This window comes from Chanos chanos, chromosome 3 (genome assembly GCF_902362185.1).
Source record: "Chanos chanos chromosome 3, fChaCha1.1, whole genome shotgun sequence".
Lineage (NCBI taxonomy): Eukaryota > Metazoa > Chordata > Actinopteri > Gonorynchiformes > Chanidae > Chanos > Chanos chanos.
In genome coordinates this window covers 15268352-15287632 of record NC_044497.1, presented here as the reverse complement: position 1 = coordinate 15287632, position 19281 = coordinate 15268352, and the positions used below count along the sequence as shown (strand labels likewise).

At 38.6% G+C, this 19281-nt stretch overlaps 1 protein-coding gene across 1 annotated transcript; it reads left to right on the top strand.

Moving 5' to 3' along the window:
* The first annotated feature begins 5865 nt into the window (after positions 1-5865).
* LOC115806745 (NXPE family member 3-like) lies at positions 5866-18263 on the top strand. Its single transcript, XM_030767609.1, has 7 exons — positions 5866-6165; positions 8164-8272; positions 13976-14280; positions 15025-15440; positions 15538-15608; positions 16267-16607; positions 18069-18263. Exons 1-7 carry the CDS (start codon positions 5866-5868, stop codon positions 18261-18263), a joined length of 1737 nt encoding a protein of 578 aa, XP_030623469.1.
* Positions 18264-19281: the final 1018 nt, after the last annotated feature.

Below are 19281 nucleotides of genomic sequence, written 5' to 3'. Positions count from 1 at the left end.
GATTTGACCACACAAAAAAGGGTTTTCAGTGGCTGTTCATTTTACTGAAGAAAATTACGCCAATACAACGCAAACACATTGATTTGTCTCTCTGAACGTGAATGTTTAGTGTCTTTATTAACTTCAAGAGATTAGACTTATACTATATGTGATTACTTCATGTAGAAACAGCTTAATTCAATAACTTACGTTCATTCTACTCGATGCGATTAGGCTAAATGAGCATCCGGAAATGGCAAAACAGCGTATAACGGAGGTGTGAAGAGCAACGGGCTTCAGAGAAGCAGGGCTTCACTCGCAATTCAGGTAGGTAAACCATCAGTGAAAAAAAAAAAAAAATTCCCTCCATCGAATAACAAGATAGTAACTGCATGTAATAATAATAATATATGGCTTCATATTGTTGTTACATCATGTAGAATTAATGTTTATTGCTGTAACATTACATGCCTGTTTTTTGTTAGTCACATAACGTAATATTAGCTAATGTTAAGCCAGCTAGCTCTCGCTGAACCTCACAGACAGCTGATATATATATTTGGTGTATTCACGTTTCAAACAGGTTTTACTCGAGTTCCCCTCGTTTGGTTGATTTAAGAGCTTTCCCCTGCATATTGCAATTTTCGCCCCATTTAGCCAAGCTTTCGGTGAGCTAATGAGCTCACTAACGTTACTAGCCGCTCAAAGGTTGCCTGCACGTTCTTATCACGTTCGCGTTGCTCCATTTCTAAAGCACTGTAACGTTAGTCGTTATGTATCATACCTAAATCTAAACTGTGGGGTAATGAAGGGTGCCCTTATTTTATTTATTTATATATATATAAAGTAATATTTCCCATTTCCTGACTAAGTATTTGTCAACTAACTTCATAGCAGTACATTTTCCCTTTACTCAAGTGAGACTCGTTTCTCTGTTAACAGATTTACAAGAGTTTGGAACTCGGAGAGCACACAACTGGTAAGAATATTTTTGTGTTGCCTAACTGAGCAAAATGTTTTTTATGCATATGATATTCAGTATTCAATGACTAATCAGGGCTGCCAACGTTTGAATTAAGCTAGGAGTGAGATTTGAATAAAATGTATATAGGCCTGGGCGATAAAACGATAGCGGTATGTACAGCGATAGGCACTTCATCAATAGCAATAAGAAAACTGTTCGATAGAATGGTCGATAGTTTCGCTTAAATGTATTAAGCAAACCGCCAGGAAAGCACATTACAAATACACAAAGTTCGGTCGCATGAACAAACCCAAAACATATTCCCTTCCTGGCTCATAAACAGCCTATCATTGTTCAAGTTACTAGGCTACTTGATGAAAAAACTGGGATGGCGCTATTGACACAACTCATCAGTCACCTTGACAGATCGGAACTAACTGCCTGCATCATGGGCAACGCTACATATCGCCCACAGCATTTTACTTTCATGTAACGTAGATCCTATCCTAAACATAAACCTAAACCATAATCTAATAATGGGCATGTTTTTTTTTTTAATTTAAAACTGTTGTAGGCTAACACTTTCTGATTTGCTCAATTCAAAAAGTCCTTCATTTCAGTATCCTTGTGTTCAAACGAATCACAACTGTCCCTCTGGTGTCAAAGTTTTTCTCTAAGCTGGATCTGCACTCCTCTTAACTTTGGAAATTGTTTGCTGGATGAGGAGAGGCCCAAGGTTGAAGTATAAGGGGCCTCATGGTGCCTGTGGAACAGGTTTGAAAAGACACACCCCTCTAGTTCTTTTTTATGTAATGTGGCACTCTCAGGAATGGCAGTTATCAAATTTGATATGCTTTTTAAACATGCAGTTGTGTTGTCATACCATGTGGGGAAATGAGAGAACTGAGAGAGGGATAGTACAAACCAAAACAATTTTACCATAAATGTAAAAGAAATGTACCATTTAGTACCATTGTATAGTGCAATACACATGTAATGGTATAAGTAAAACCATGCATTCATTTACAATGAAGTGTCTTAATGTTTTGTGACGAACGCTATGTGATACAAATTATTTAACTGACATTAAAAAAACGACAAAGTAACAAAAATCTGTACAGCTTATTAACTTTAACAATAACTTTAGCATTAAGGATCAAAAAGGGAGGGGAGGGGGAGCTCAAAATCGGTACACTGTACAGCTGTAGGACTTAATGGGGTCAGACCTAAACAGTGGGTCTGTATACAGTTTATAGATCACGGCTTTATGTTGTGCTTTATCTCGGACATTCCCCCTGAAAATGTTGCTATATAATTGTGACCTTTGTTGTTACAGATCCAGTGTGACTTGTGTGACCGGTGGTACCATGTACAATGTGTTGGAAGGCCTGTTGCAGGTTTTCTTTGCAGATCTCTGATTTATCGTAGCAGGATGCACAGGAGAGTGGTACTGAAAATAATTAATTTGCATTCCTACTGCGAGCTTTAGCTCATGAGGTAGTTAAACCTGACTGATGCACTAATTTAAAAGCGTCTGCAAAACACCAAATTGTAAATTGTGCGAAAAAAGCAGTCTTTATGTTATGCAAGAGAACTGAGGCTAATTTAATTTTACTTCGGGAAACACATTCTTGTGGATCAGATACTGGATACTAATTCTGGAAAACACAATGGGGTAACTCAGCTCAATTTAGCCATGGTACTAATCATTCAGGTAGGATTTGAATTTTTTTTACATATTCTTGAAACAGTACTTTCTAGTGATGGTAGATGGACTGCGCTGACAGTTAAGCAAGACAATGCTATATTTATTGTTTGGGTTTACAGGTTTAATTCCCATACTTCTTACAAGGTCTTATTTAATGAAATAACTTTCAAATTGAAGGAACTAAAAATAAGTACCCAGATTCATATGTAATTCTTTGCGGTGATTTTAATGAATGTCCTGATGATATGAAGCACAGATACCCTTCTAGGCTAAACCAAGCTTCACAGAGCAGTAGCCTTGTATCGTTGCTCTGCTCCAACCTTTCTTTAACTGATGCATGGCGTTTCTTCAACCCTAATACAAAAGAATTCAGTTGATGTAATAGAAGACTAACTTTAAAATCAAGAATTGATCTGTTTTTAATTTCTTCCTCTACCCTTTAATTTGGGAAAGAAGTTAATCATTTTTATGCCACATTGTCAGACCATAAGCAAATAATTTTGAAGTTAGGTGCTATCCAGGAGACCTCTGGTACGTGAGGGTATTGGAAATTCAACAACTGTCTTTTAAATGATGACTCGTTCAATGACACTATTAAAAAACTAGCATAGGAAATCCTCAGTGATGGCTTAAACAATGACCAGTAGGTAATGTGTTATTATTTAACAAGGGGGATGACCCAGTGGTCACTGATACTACTCTATAGAGTGTATAGGGGAGTGGCAGGTTAACAAGGGGGATGCATTTTGGTCATTTTGCTGATAAGGGAGATGGCATCCCCCCTCATCCCCTTACAAACTGCCTACTGACAATGACTATGGGAGAAAATGAGAATTCTTTAAATATATTGCCAAATATGTTGCTATTAAAAGAAGTAAGGAACTAAGGAAAGGAAAATGTATGCAATAAGCTAACTTGATGTACAAACTTGACCTTCTGCTGACAAAAGAAAATATTATTTTGGAAGAAGAACTTGAACTGAGGGACATCCAGCTACAGCTGGATCAAATTTATGTAGACATGGCAAAAGGATCGTTTGTTAGGTCTGAAGCCAAGTGGCTAGAGGAAGGGGAAAGGAATTTAAATTACTATACTGCTCTTGAGAAAAGAAACTTTAAAAGGAAATCATTAACTGCCCTTAATACTGACGGAACTCCTAAAAATCCATAATTAATTGCTAATTTTGTCACTGCATTTAATTGAAAATTATATGAGTCCAAATTTAATGCAAAAGGTTGTGCAAGTTTCCTGGAAAAAAATCATACTAATATCCATTCAGCTGATGAAGAATTTAAATCTGTGTGTGACTCTGAACTGTCAGCTAAAGAAATTTAAGATGCATTATTTTCAGTGAGGAAAGGCAAATCTCCAGGAATTGATGGTTTATCTGTTGAATTTTAAATACACTTTTGGGAACTTATTCAAGATCCGTTAATCTGTATGTACAAAGAATGCATCAGTCAAAGAGAGATAGCAGCTACAATGAAACAAGGCATTATATCTCTTATCTCCAAACCCAATAAAGACCCTTCATTGATAGATAATTGGTGTCTTATCACTCTTTTAACAGTAGACTATAAGATCTTGGCCTTATTATATTCAAACAGATTAAAGACAGAAAGCTGAAACTCAAACAGATATGTAAATTGTAATATAAGACTCAGATTTGTTGGATTATGCAGATGCAGTTAATTCTGAGGCACTTGTTTTTGGACTTTTATAAGGCCTTTGACCCAATGGAGCACACATTTCTTTTACTGTCCTTCAAGGCATTTGGTTTTGGTAATAACTTTGTTGACATTGTCTGTATGTTTTACAAAGATATTAATAGCTTGGCTATAATGAATTTTAATACCTCTAATAGATTACAAATTAATAGAGGGGTCAGGCAGGGTTGTCCTATTGTATTATTTGTATATAATTAAATGTCAAGAATCTTTATTTATTTTGTCTTGTAAATAGTAGGTTAATATGGAAAGGTGTCCTTGTTATTTATTTGTATTCTAAAATGGTATGTTAAAGCAATCAGTTAAGACTGTGTGACTGTGTGTGATTCTAGTAATTTCTTTATTAAGCTTTTAAGACTATATATATATATGCATATAATAATCTCTATATACCAGTATATGTGTGAGAATGAGATGGTTTTCTATATTTTAATGTTCAATAAAGAAAAGGAGATCCCCAAGAAAGCGAGTTGCGTCCTCTCCCTCTGCTCACTATTTCCCCCTGTTTTAACAGGTTTTGACATCTGCGTGCGGCCCTCCTTTCCAGGACCTGCTACATTTACGGACATTAATTTTCCATGTACCTTTTGCAAACATAATATAGAAACAATTCCTCACCTATTTTTTGATTGTGAAAAATCCTGAAAATTTTGGAAAGATCTAGAGTCTCACTTTTTTTAAACTACTAACTCTGCACACTCTTTTAATCTTAGGGATATTAGCTGTTACTAAAATAATCCAGGTGATGTGCTCTTGAATACCTGATTAATTTCATTACCCCATTTGCAAAAATTTTTTGTCCACAGAGGTTTTTTAAAGCACTATCTGAGATCTCACCTTTTCTCCTAGAACTGAACTCTCTACTAAAATCGTTCAGTTTATTGAACAACAAAAAAGTAATAAGCTATTGAAACATTATGGAACTTTTTTTTCCCTGACTATGTTTATATTTGTTTATATGTGTACTTCTGTTTTTTTATTATGTAGTTGTCTTTTAATAATTTCCTTTTATGTTTCTCATATGCATCTGTGTCATTTAAATTTGATCTATAAGTGCTGCTATTGTTTACCTGGATGTTTGTATATTATCTTTTTGTTAGTAATAAAAAAAATAAATAATAATATAAATAAATAAATAAACCCAGCCACTGGGATGCACAGAGCCAGTGCATTCTCAGTGGTGGTCCCAAGCCCAGATAAATGGGGAGGGTTGCGTCAGGAAGGGCATCCAGCTTAAAACATAGGCCAAATCAAATGCGGATCATAAATCAGATTTCCATACCGGATCGGTCAAGGCCCGAGTTACCAACGGTGGCCAGTGGTACTGTTGACCAGCAGGGTGCTGGTGGAAACTATGTTACCGTGGGGAGAAGGGGAGGGGGAAGGCATATCTGGAGGAAGTGGGAGAGGAAGATGGGTAGGGGTGTGGAAGTGAGAGTAGGAATTTAAAATGGAGCGGATTTCAATGGGCAGATTTGGTGAAAACGATGGAAATGGCTGTGACGAATATGTATTTCAAGAAGAGGGAGGAGCACAGGGTGATGTATAAGAGTGGAGGACGGTGCACACAGGTGGACTACATCCTATGCAGGAGGCTCTATCTGAAAGAGATTGGGGACTACAAGGAGGTGACAGGGGAGAACATAGCAAGGCAGAATCAGATGGTGGTCTGTAGGATGACTTTGGAGATCAAGAGGAGGAAGAAAATGAAAGCAGAACCAAGTTTCAAATGGTGGAAGTTGAAGAAGGAAGACTGCTACGCAGAGTTCAGGGAGGAGTTAAAACAGGCACTGGGTGGCAGTGTTAATTTCGTAGATGAAAACTGTGACGAAAAATGTTCATCAACGAACTTTATAAAGATCGTAAAATGTCAAAACATGCTCCCCATATTCTTACAGGGTACATGGACTGAGAAGTGGTGTAATATAAAGTGATTCTGTACTGGAGGCATTATTTGATAAGGGATATTGGTCTATCGAAAGGTGTTACACCTAAAATCTTAAATAAAGATAACAGAATATCAAAATATGCTCCCCATACTCACAGTACACTTACCCCTGTTTGAAAAAAAAACATAAATAAAGATTTCATAATACTTTGAGAGTCATACCTTTTTGGGATAGACACAGCTGGAAATGGAAACCCATAAGGTAGAGTTTTTCGATAAGGTAGTGCGAATCGATAGACTCTGCTAGACACCCCATGCGTTTAACGCCACTTCTGGTTAAAGTGTGCTTGATGAATAAAAGTGTGGCAGTGTTTTGTGGGTTACTACATATTCCGTTTCAGGGCAAGCAAAGAACGGAAGATTGGACAGGCTTGTTTATTAAGTATGCTACAGTTGAGATTTGGGGTGTCTGACCTGTCATTCGGTGAAGCAGTGGGTTATAAAGAATGTGTAGGCTACTGATGGACCGTGAGTGAAAGTCGTGCCAGCTCACTTTTGCCGAGGTCCGTCCGAAAATAAATTTCTGACTACGTCACTGCTACAAGGCCTAACGTTATGAAAGCCTAAAAAAAGGGGGGAGATTGACAGGAGAATATTAAAACGGAATCCCGAGGGTGATTGGTGCGATTCACTGTGCGCATATCCCCATTAGAGCACCCCTGGGATAACATGGGGGGGATTATGTGAATAGGAAGTCATTTCACAGCATCAATGTTCAGGTAGGCCTATCTCATCATATTATATTTGATCTGACATGTAGGCTACATGAATAAAAGTGTGGCAGTGTTTTGTGGGTTACTACATATTCCGTTTCAGGGCAAACAAAGAACGGAAGATTGGACGGGCTTGATTTGGGGTGTCTGACCTGTCATTCGGTGAAGCAGTGGGTTATAAAGAATGTGTAGGCTAATGATGGACCGTGAGTGAAAGTCGTGCCAGCTCTCGTTTGCCGAGGTCCGTCCGAAAATAAATTTCTGACTACGTAATCGCTACAAGTCCTAACGTTATGAAATACGGGCGATTCACGGGAAAATATTAAAACGGGAGGACTGCAGGAGAGACGACCACAATACGGGAGAAGCAGGAAGAACGGGAGGGTTGACAGGTCTGAATCAGGGCGCCCACTCCGACAAGGTTGATTGACCAACACTGTGACATGATAAAATGAGCGATAAAATAAAAAGCGATCTCGCAAATGTCACCATTCCGGATTTTTTTTTCTTTTCTGCGTGCGGCCGTTCCGCTCCCGACAAGATGCCGCCCTGCGCTGCTGCCCATGTCACCCATGCCTAAATCTGCCTATGGAGCCTGACCGGTGTAGTTGATTTTACACGACAGTAAAGAACAAACAGCACTGTTCTACCCTGCCATTCTATTTTCTGTACCATTCCTTTAGCTCCCCACTAAATACTCTTTCGGACATGGCATTATTTTTTTTTCTCTAATCGAACGATGCTTCGCAACAAACCCCTTGTTGATGTGACTAAACCTGTTTCCACCAACCAGTATCATTTTAGCAGATGCTAATCACCTCTTTCCAGCAAATGCATTTCTTATGCGACCTGTCATTCGATGCAGCAGTGAGTTATAAAGAATGTGTAGGCTACTGATGGACCCTGAATGAAAGTCGTGCCAGCTCACTTTTGCCGAGGTCCGTCTGAAAAAAAAATTCTGATTACGTCATTGCTACAAGGCCTAACGTTACGAAAGGGGAAATAACGTCACGGGAAAATAATAATACACAACATCCAGTTCAAGACACTGGTCCTGGCTTACCAAGCCACAAGATGCTCCGCCCCATCCTACCTTCAGTCTCTGATAACTCCTTACATCACAGGCAGAGCTCTCCGCTCAACCACCTCCGGCCAGCTGGTGGTCCCCTCACTTCAGGAACCTGGCAGCCGTTCCTCTCGACCACACCTCTTCTCGGCCATTGTTCCACTGTGGTAAAATGACCTTCCTCACTCAATCAGGACTGCGGAATCTCTTGCCATCTTCTGATGGCCTGCTGCTTTGGGGGCAGGGACTACCTGTGTCTGCATTACCTGATGATCCCCTATCCTGACCCACAAACAAGGGCACAAATAAAATATAGCATAGCTCACAGTAACACAAGGGCCAGGATAGAGATGACATTTGGGGTTATCAAACCACACTTTGCTTGCATGCAAGGCTTGCGGGTGTGTCCGCAGCGGGCATGTGAAGTGGTGGCAGCATGTGTGGTGCTCCATAACATTGCCACTATTAGAAAAGAAACAGCACCATGCCAACCGCCGATGCCACCAGATATAGTGGACCCAGTGACACTGGATCACCCAACAAGAAGAGCTGTTAGAGAGGACATCACAAGTCAATTTTTCAACCAATAAAAGACACATGAAATTATTCCTTTTTTGATTTATGTATTTATTTCTTGACATTCCCCCTTTCCTAAAAATTAAAAGAAAAAAAAGTTACAGATTGTAGAGACATACTGATCAAAGGGTTTTTTTCTTTTTGTAGCATTTTTTTCTGGCAGTCGAGCTCAAGCATATGCTTAAAGAGCAACCGCACATTGTCAGATAGAGCCTGCACAGCAAAACACATTGAGAGAACGAACATGGCATGCAGGAATCAGCATCATTAGTGCCAAATATGGTCAGTATGAATGGTCCTTTTAATACCAAAGGAAAAGCCACCCTTTGGGTTCTCTGAGAAGAGGTAGCCATGGGTGGGGAGAGTGGTTGATGGTTGAAGGTTCATTCTCATTCAATACATGTATGACTGGAAATATCAGCTCATGACAATTTGCCATACATAGCCTAGTATTAGCCTATGTTAGTTACTGTTTAATAGACATAAAAGTACAAGTGATGAAATGGGTCAGCCTGGATGTGTGTGTCAGACATGGTTGACATTGTGTCCTCGTCCAAGTCCTCCTCAAAAAAGAAAGATAAAGAGAAAAGCTTTTAAGTTGTATCAACATGTCAGCATTGATAAATCCACAGAACTCCTCAATTATTCCCACACTTACCTCTACCTGAGAGTCAGATGAGGGGTGTGCTGGTGGCTGGAGCAGATCAATAGTATCCCCCTAAACTGTACATAAGACAGGCATGTGAAGTACATAAAGTTATTTTAAACTGGGCAGTCAAAACAATTGATATGATAGTACCCTGTGCATAAAGGGTGGACACTGAGCTGCCAGCGGGGTCAGAACTGACTGTCCCCTTGATCCCCTCCATTATGGGCCTTCCTCTATTGTTCGTCATTGCCAACTCCTCTCCCTGTGAAAATGTAGCAGGAGGTGGCCCTCCACCAGTTTTCAGTATCTCTGCCTTTTTTCTGTTTGCTGTGAACACATGAATAGGCTATTATAAGTGTAGGCTACACACCACATCTGTATTCTGTATTAATGATAAGAACTATTAATTTACACCACTTGATAAAATATTCTTTATATTCCATCCTGACTCGTTGCCGGGTGCACCTTCCACTGGGGTTGCAGCTGAAATGATTGTTAGAATAAAGTTATTCTTAACACCATAGCATTACATTCATACAGGTAACCCCACAGCCGTGCACCCACCTCTAAACGGTGTTCCAGAAATTCAATTTCAAGATCGGCCTTTCTAATCTGCCATTCCAAGTACACCATTTCTAAGTCAGTTTTAGCCATTTTCCTCAGGAGATGCATTTTATACAACTCCTTTACTGGTAACTGGGAAAACATAAGGATGACATTAAATTCTATAGTTCTACATGCAGAATTAACCTGGCATTTACTGAACATATCACTGTGTTTATCTGTGCTGTGGAGGTTGATGGAACCTCCTCCTGGTAATGCCCAGTCATGCTCTGTTAAAAAGGATAAGAACGTGTCATCCCTTCAATGTGCGTTTTAAACTCAAAATTCCACACAAGAATGTAAAAACATTTTAATAGGGAGAGAAATATCATTAGCTACCATACATAATATTAAGATGTATACCACTGTAGGCCTTTCTGAATCACTCTCTGTGGCAGCAGACAACGTGTCCTCATCATCATCCTGTGATGCAGAAGAGCATTCTTGCAGTATACTTTAAACTGCTATATTTGGCAAAATCTCTGGTGTACTGAGTGCTTACAACCCAAATGTTAATCTGCTCAGCAGGATATTGGGCGAGAGGACATTTGTGTGACTTAAAACAGCATTCTGTTGGGGGTTAAACTACTCCAAGTTAAAATAGCCACTGAATGACATTTACTTTGTTTAATATGTCAAATATGATAAAAACCAAAATGAGGTACAATCGTGAGCCTATAGGCCTAAGCAAAATGTGCCTTAGCTGTTTGAACTATGTTTTTATATTTCACTTTGTGCCTATGGGATTACACCTAAAATAAAATAGAATTTTATTCAATTACACCTGTATTATTATTCAGTTACACCAATTCCACCTGTAATATTAAAAGAAAGTGTGGTTAAATGTTAAATGAATAGACTACTGCATTCAAACTTAGGCATCGACTTGGGCAGCAATTTTCTCCCACGCCAATTGTCTCACCTTTGTCGATGCAGTTGTGTTACCCTCCCCCCCCCCCCCCCCTTTTTTTTTTTGAAAATGTGCTCATACTCGCCATAAACACGTATCAGAATTTCTAACTGCAGCGGGGTGAAGTAAAACAACTTTTGTTTTTGCCGGTTGCCATGGTGAATTATAGTATCGGAGCTCCATTGATGATAGCTTTTTATAATTGTCATGCACGCGCTTAACTCAGAGTTAACATGCTCAGAGTTGATTGAACTAACTCAGATCAGCTTTTCTGGAACTGAAAACTCTGAGTTTCCCAACTCAGGGTTCATCAACTCAGAGTTAAGGATTAGACTCAGAGTTTGTTAAACCTGCTTTCTGGAATAACCCCCAGGAGAAACCTGGAAAAAACAGGAGGGTTGACAGATCTGTTGCGGCATGCTCTGAGGCCTCTGTCACAATACAAGCTTAATTTGGTGAGAGTTTCTGGAAGTTAGCTGGCATCGCAAAGCCAAACATTCTTCTTTGGTTTTAATGAATGTCAGTACAAAAGTAAGCACAACATCAGTCAGCTGTGGTTTTATCTATCACTTACACGGAGCAGATCTATGACATGAAACTCTCCACTGTAGCGCTGGCTAGCCTCCTGGTTGGCCAATGACGGGGTTGCATCACCTTTCTTGAGGACTGTTGATGTTATCAATTTATTGTTCATTTTTAACGGTTTTGACACTTTGTTGCTACTGCTCTGTGTACATACCTACTCCATCTGTGCCTATGTAGTATTACCATAACTGTGAAATTCACCTTACATATTTAAACATTGTGCTTATGGCTATTTTGCATTGTCAGGTGTGGTTAGTTACTGAAGTAATTCAAATAATAATCCTATAAATATTTGCAAGTAGGAGATAGTCCTTGAGTAGAAGGAGTGTCACTCACATGTGAAGGCGTGGACATGAGTGATGAATGCGCGGACAGCCCACACATTATGTGGTAGGTGCACTCATAAAGGACAAGTAGTGTAAAGGTTATTTAGGGCAAATACGTGAAGAGAGGACAATGCCATAACAACACAAAAACAAGGTTCTGGAAAAACAAGATTAACAAAAACAAAATTCAATTTAAATGACATCTGGACTTGATTTATGCAATGCTGTCTTCAAAACACTCCCATAATGTTCCACCAAAATGCCACATCCTGTAGTCTGTAACCTGTTTACCCATACTATATATAATATGGTATTATGATATTTCTTTTTAGTTTATAATATTATAATATTTATTATAAATGAATAAATATTTCAATTTTATTTTGTAAAATGTATAAAACATTATCTTTAAACAATCATACCCTTTCGAGTATCGAAACAGGTGCAGTTCAAACAAATCCTTGATATGAGTAAACAGACTAAAGTGCATGCAGTTTTCTTTTTTCTTGTTTTTTCGTTTTATCTGGCAAACAAGGTTAGTTGCGCAGGATATTAGGCTATATCCACGCGTTTTCTTATCCGAATACTTTCATAATCTTACACCTTTCAAGAGGAAAGTGGGAGGCATTTAATAGCCTGCTGTGCTGTTGTAGGTGTGAGTGTGGACAAAGCAGCTGGAGTTGAAGGAAATTATTCTTTTTCGTCTGTTAAACGTTGGTTTGATGCGTTTGCTGCACCAGACCAGTTTTAACACATAATCTTTTCATCGCTTGAAGGCTACACCTCGTCTTTCAAGCGACGCTATGGACTTGTGCGGTTTTCAAAACAATAAAAACAAAAATGGATATTTTCTAGGTACGTAGACTGCATATTTACAACATAGCATAACGTTTGGGATTTCGTAGCAATGTTTCACAATTTACGTAGTATGAAAACGATGCTTCTAAGTCTGAGACTGATGTTCACATTACCAAGATACAGATTTAACAATTGTTTCTGTATTGTATTAACACTGTATGGATTTACGTGTTATAATTCCACTGTATATTATCCTCAAGCACAAGAAATTCCGTGTGAAAACACAAAATACAGAAACACAAATTTTAGTTTTGTTCTAACTATAAGCAAAACACAGCTTCACTTTTCTTGTCACAGAACTAAACGAAAAACTAAATAAAACCTTTTTTGGTTTTCTTTTTTGTTTTTTTGTTTGGTTTTAATTTTGTTTCTTTATAAATTGTCATAGTCACTAAGCAAGGACGGCTCCTACGGTTTGTTTTTATACTCGCATCCTGTGGGACCATGTTGTTTTTGGTGAGTTGATGTTTCCACAATACAGACAAAATTGTTCCGATATTGTTATATTAACGTTAATATATAGTTATCATTTGGTGCAGTCTGTGTAGTTTGTGACATAATATGATTTGATGTGTTTACTGCAAAATATACAGTCTGAATGGTATGCTCCAATAACATTTGAGTATTTTAAATGCAGATTTTAAGCCACATTGTAAGTGTTCAGTAAACTTTCATCTTCAGTTCAAGGCTAAAAACATCCGGTATCATGCATGATGCTACATGTTACAGACTTAACAGGGCAATTAGATTTTTCAGTAGTACACTTTAATCAGTTGACTGTGAAAATAACTATGCCAGCACTGGCTACATATCAGACTAATCACCTGCTGAAAAATACTCATTCAGACCTTTTTATTTGTGTACTGACACCTTGGAATCCCACATCATCAGTAAAATAAGTAAATAAGAAAATACATTTTTAAAAAATATTCCTGATGAAGAGAACAGTTGCTCTCACTATAATTGAAACTAACAACATTGAAGCTTGCTTGTGTATATTGACTGAGAAAAAAAAAAGACCAGTTTGTATAGTATTTACTTTCTGAAAGGTTATAATAATGGCTACAACAACTCAATGACACATCTGAAGCAATATAGTTTCTTTTATTAAAGAGTATATCTCATTGATATCACAGTAATAATTCTCTGCTCAGGACTTTTAATGTAAAACAATTCATACCAATGTCATCCACATACAAATTCATTTGCTGACAGCTTGAAGTGAAATGTCTTGATGTACTGGTCTATGCCTTTTTATGATAAATGACTTGATAGGCTGTTGGTAATCTTCCATTGCAGGTTGCGTGTTTCACAGCTGGTGAAGGCAACCAAATTAAAAAATTGCCCATCCCTAAACCTGTAGGTCACAATGGGACATGCGTAAGCACTGAGTCTACACCTTCTGAAACTGCTGACACTGGATTCAGCCCTGAAGAATGGGCCAGAATGCTGAAGGCTCTGGACTGGCCAACTCCAGATCAGCCCATCACACACATAGCCATGACCACATGCCCAGCTTGCTCCACATTCTCCATCGTGGGACAGAAAGAGAAGTACAGAGTGGGAGATGAATTGTATGTCCATATAGTAGCAAAAGACCATAATAATACCGCAAAACGATATGGAGGTGACTTTTTTCTGACAAAGCTTTATTCATCTAAGCTTAAGGTACATTTAAAAAATTCAGAATGTTTATTGAGACTAAATATTGCTTTGATTTTTTTTTAAGGTTTGTTCTCTGACTTACATATACCTTGAAATGTGGTTCTAGTCATACCAGTCAGTCAAAAGAAAACATAAAATATTTGATATAATTAATGCCAGACTTTTGAATGAGTAATTTGGAAACAACTTTTGCAGTAATTGTATTTGTACTACAGCATTAATCTGGTGAGGTAGATCTGTGCCCCATCAATACAAGATCTATTTACAGAACAACGTGTGTGAGTATTAGACTGTGGCAGTATGTTTTTTGGGAGGCTCAGGTGGGAATATCCCATCCTTTACCCGTTTCATGTAAAATAAAAGTAGAATGTATTCAGTCAAAATCCAACTTTTACAGATGTGGAAGCAAAAGAAATGGAAAAGTGAGATTCCACATGAATAAGAGATGTGCACTATCCATATGCATTGTATATTTATATCAGTGCATGATCATTTGCAGTTTGAAAAGATATTTGTTTTATATCTTTTGAAATAAATATTAAATGATGTTCTTTTCTGTGACTGCAGCATCTATCGTTATGAGTGCAGTTAAGCTGATTAGTAGGATCTAGCATCTTGTGAGGAAGTGTATGTTGCTGACTCAATATGTGTGTAGCTGATTTCATCCACATTTCATTTCATTTTGCAATTAGTCATTGTCATAGTCATTAGTCATTCTGAAGTATCATCTTTTGGATTTTGTTCAAGGCCAGTGTTTTTGGGGAAGTTTTGGATCATCGGAACGGGTCCTATTTGGCACGTCTTCTTCTTCCATGGGTGGGCAAAGCCCAAGTTGCCGTACGTTTGGTCCATTCTAGTGAGGCAATACAAGTCTTCAAAAAGTACCTGAATTCTGATGTTGTGCGACATTTTTACTGGGGTCATTTTGAGGGCACTGGACCCAATGGAACAAGGATTAAAGAGACTGTGTCCTGTAATTTGAAATGGGGCCAAGCTGATGGCTGGAAGACAGGAAACTGCTGCTGCGATTATCGGGATCCACGGACAGGAGACGAGTGGCAGTGTGAGAAACCGCCGACACTTCCCTGTGATGCATGGGTGTATCACGAAAGGGGTGGATTTAAAAATCCCCTGACTTCTTTTGAGCAGGAACTCTTAGCTAGGTCAGAATGAGAAGGTTTTGAAACTTAATGAAGTAAGCTAAATAAGTACTATGTGCTAGGTGGAAGTTGACATGAATTGTTTTATTCTCTGGCACAGGACTCTGACAAACCAAGGCATTAAAGGAGATAATCGCATCTTGAATGTTCTTCCTTCCACTGCAAATATTGGTATGTTTATTAATTCCTTTCTAGGTCTTGTCACTGAGGTCATCCATATTAGGGGATAGAGATGTATTTTGATGGTGGCATACTCTTGTATGTTAATGGCTGTTACAGCTCCACCCACAAACATATGTATTGGAAAAGAACAATCATGCATATATTTATATTTTTCAAATTCTTATTTATTTTGAGAAAGAGTGTTTTGGGGTCTGTGGGCCAAACTGAAATTTACTCTCACTGATATCAAGACAGTATAATAACCTAATTTCCAAACAGCTGTTCACAAATTTGGATCATCAATCTTAGGTATATGTCAATATGTAGCAGTGGCAAAAGGGTATCATCACAATTGAACATCACCACACCTTACTAACAACTTCTCAAAATTTGCTTTGTTCTTTCTGTCTTCATGAAACAATGAACAATTATGGGTGGCTCAGTCTGATTCTTTACTTCTATCTTGGGAACTGAGTCACCTTGTAGCGCAGTTCAAGTGTGACCAAAATTGTACAGTGCAGTGCGATTAGTTCTGAGGGCGATAAAGATCACCTCTAATGCAGCTAACCTTGACATGAAGTACAGGTGTAAATAACTCAGTATAGAGGCAGGATGAGCCCTGATGGCTCTAATTCAAGATTAATGTTTCTCTTTTCATCTCTTCTAGCCTTGAAACAAATCAACATGCACAAAAACAGTAAAACTGGCCCTCGTATGGCTGTTAGCATGGACAATAACATTATAATCCGGTGGAGATCTCATGGTCTACCTCTGAGTTTCCTAAAGATGCCAGTTGTAGATCTACATTACATAAGCAATCAGATTGATGACTTAGCCGGCGGGCCACACACTGTCATCGTTTTTGACATCTTTGCACATCTTGTTTTTCATCCACTGACCTTCTACGCCCACCGAGTATTAAAAATACGCCAGGCTGTTTTGGCACTGCTGAACAGGGCGCCTCAAACAAAAGTGATTATTAAGTCCGGCAACACGGGTGGATCAAAGGTAGGCTGGTGTTTAATTCAGACCACTGACTAATGAGAATATTACATATTGATTGTGTATGCATATGTGTGTGTGTGTGTGTGTGTATATATATTTATATGTGAGTGTGCGTGTGTACATGTGTATATATACAGATGTTGGACAAAATAATGGAAACGCCTTGTTAAATAACGTTTATTATTTAATATCGAGTTGGTCCTCCTTTGGCGGCAATAACAGCTTCAATACGTCGGGGAATAGATTCATACAACTTTTGGACAGTGTCTGAGGGAATTTTAATCCATTCCTGAAACAAAAACTGTTCCAGCTCTTTCAGAGATGACGGTGGAGGGAAGTGGCTCCTTACTTGCGGCACCAAAATATACCAGAGATTTTCAAATATGTTAAGATCTGGTGGTTGTGGTGGCCAATCCAAGTGTTCAACTTCACAGTTGTGCTCTTTCATTCCAGTCTTTAATGATTCCAGCAGTGTGAATTTGTCCATTATCATCTTGAAAGATGGCACCACCTTTTGGAAAGAGTGTTTGGACCATTGGGTGAGTTCGGTCACCCAAAATTGACAAATACTCTTTAGCGGTAACCCTGCCATGCAGTGCTAACCAAGGACCAAGAGAATTACACGATATTGCAGCCCAAACCATCACAGAACTGCCTCCATGCTAAATGGTTGGGGTCAGGTATTCAGAATCAAGGGCTTCTTTTGACTTCCTCCATACATAAATTAGTCCTGAACAAGGAAAAAGCGTGAAGGATGAATCGTTAGAGAAGATGACATTCTTCCACTGGTCCATTGTCCACTTCTGATGGTCTTTGCACCATTTTAGGCGCTTTTCGAATATTGATGGGAGAAAGAAAAGGTTTGGCAATTTCAGCCCTTCCATGGTATTCAGCTGCATTGAACTCTCAGCGAACCGTTTTGGTTGATACTAGGTTAGCAAGATATTGGTTTAGCTATGCAGTCACTTTAGTAGCTGTGGTCCTGTGATTTTTTGACATGATGTGTTTTAGTGCTCTGCGGTCACGTTCACAGAGTTTTGGCTTCCGTCCAGAGTTACGCTTGCCAGAACTAGTTTTCCCTGGTTTTTTGTATGCCATCATGACTTTTTGTTACTGAAGCGCCAGCCATTTGCCCTTTTTGGAAGTCTGAAAGGTCACACATTTTGACTTGTACTAATACGCGGACCTCTGCAGAAAGAAAAATCTTGAGTAATACATAAAGCACAGGAGGTCTGCAGTGCATATACATAAGATTTACATATCACTGAGAATCGTGTTATCGTCTAAACGTCAGCAAATTTATAGGTCTTTAAATACCGTTATTTTGTCCAACCCCTGTATATGTGTGTGTGTGTGTGTGTGTGTGTGTTATAGGAAAACCCACATAAATGTAATAGTGCATTTCTATTTCTGACAAATATTTCTAAGAAACATCAAAGTAATTGTGTTTCTGTTTTGTGGCAGGACATATATGCAAATGACTGGTACTACATCCAGCTGAATATAATTATGAGGGAAGCATTCAGAGACCTACCTGTGATCTACATGGATGTTTTTCAGATGACCTCCTGCCATTATGCCAGAGAGAATATACATCCACCAGCTGTTATTATTGCTAATGAAATTGACATATTTCTTTCCTTTGTCTGTCCCATTTGAAGATACCGTCGGTGCAAACTCTAAACAATATTTCTGAAACCTGCATATAAAATAGGATGCCCTCTGCAAAACTACTGAAAAGTTATCTGGTTACCAAGGGCCTGGACTACGAATTAGGATTAGTGTGTCAGTTAGGTAACTTCAGGATTAATCCTGAGTTTTCAGTGTCACGACAGTGGTTCACTTTTTACCTGGGTACATCGCCATGGTAACCTATGCTACACACTTAACCTGCTCTGGAGCAGGTTATGTTCAAGACAACAGATCAAAACGTATAAAAGCACCGCCTTCTGACCAATCAATTCTCTTGGAAAATGGCGTCCTCATTCTTGGAAGATCACATGGACCTCGGTGCACAGATTACATGATTATCATTACAATGGACAAATTTCATATCCATTAATGTAAATTTACAGGTATGAAACCATGCTTTACTGCATTTAGCAAAGAGTTCAAATAATACATATATTCAATTCAGCACTCTCCAAAAAGCAAATGGTAACAGCATGTAATACATTAAAATTTTTTTATATAGATCCTTATTTCCCCCTTGCATTAAACTATAAAAAAAATCTGTAAATCTAATAAATAATGAATATAAATCTAAAAATAATGCAGACCGTATGACATGTAGTGTTGTATCTTGAGTGAAATACGTGGCTCTAGATCTCTCCGTGTTTGCGACTGGTCATCTGGTGCCAACACCACCCCTTTTATGTGAACACGCTCAAAACTAGATTGAGAAAACCTGGGTTGATTCAACGACTTCATGACATCGCTTCGTGACATCACTTATTCGAGACTGCACTTATTAGGCTTTGTCAAGCCAGCTAACGAAAACATACCCTGGGTATGTGGAACTTGCTTCGTAGTACAGGCCCCTTGTTTGCTTTAGAATTTATCAGAATCAGAATCAGAATCGCTTTATTCGCCAAATGTACGATGTACACAGGAATTTGACTTGGTGATACAGCACAGTGAAAAAGACAACAGATCACCAGGATTAAGCAACAGAGAG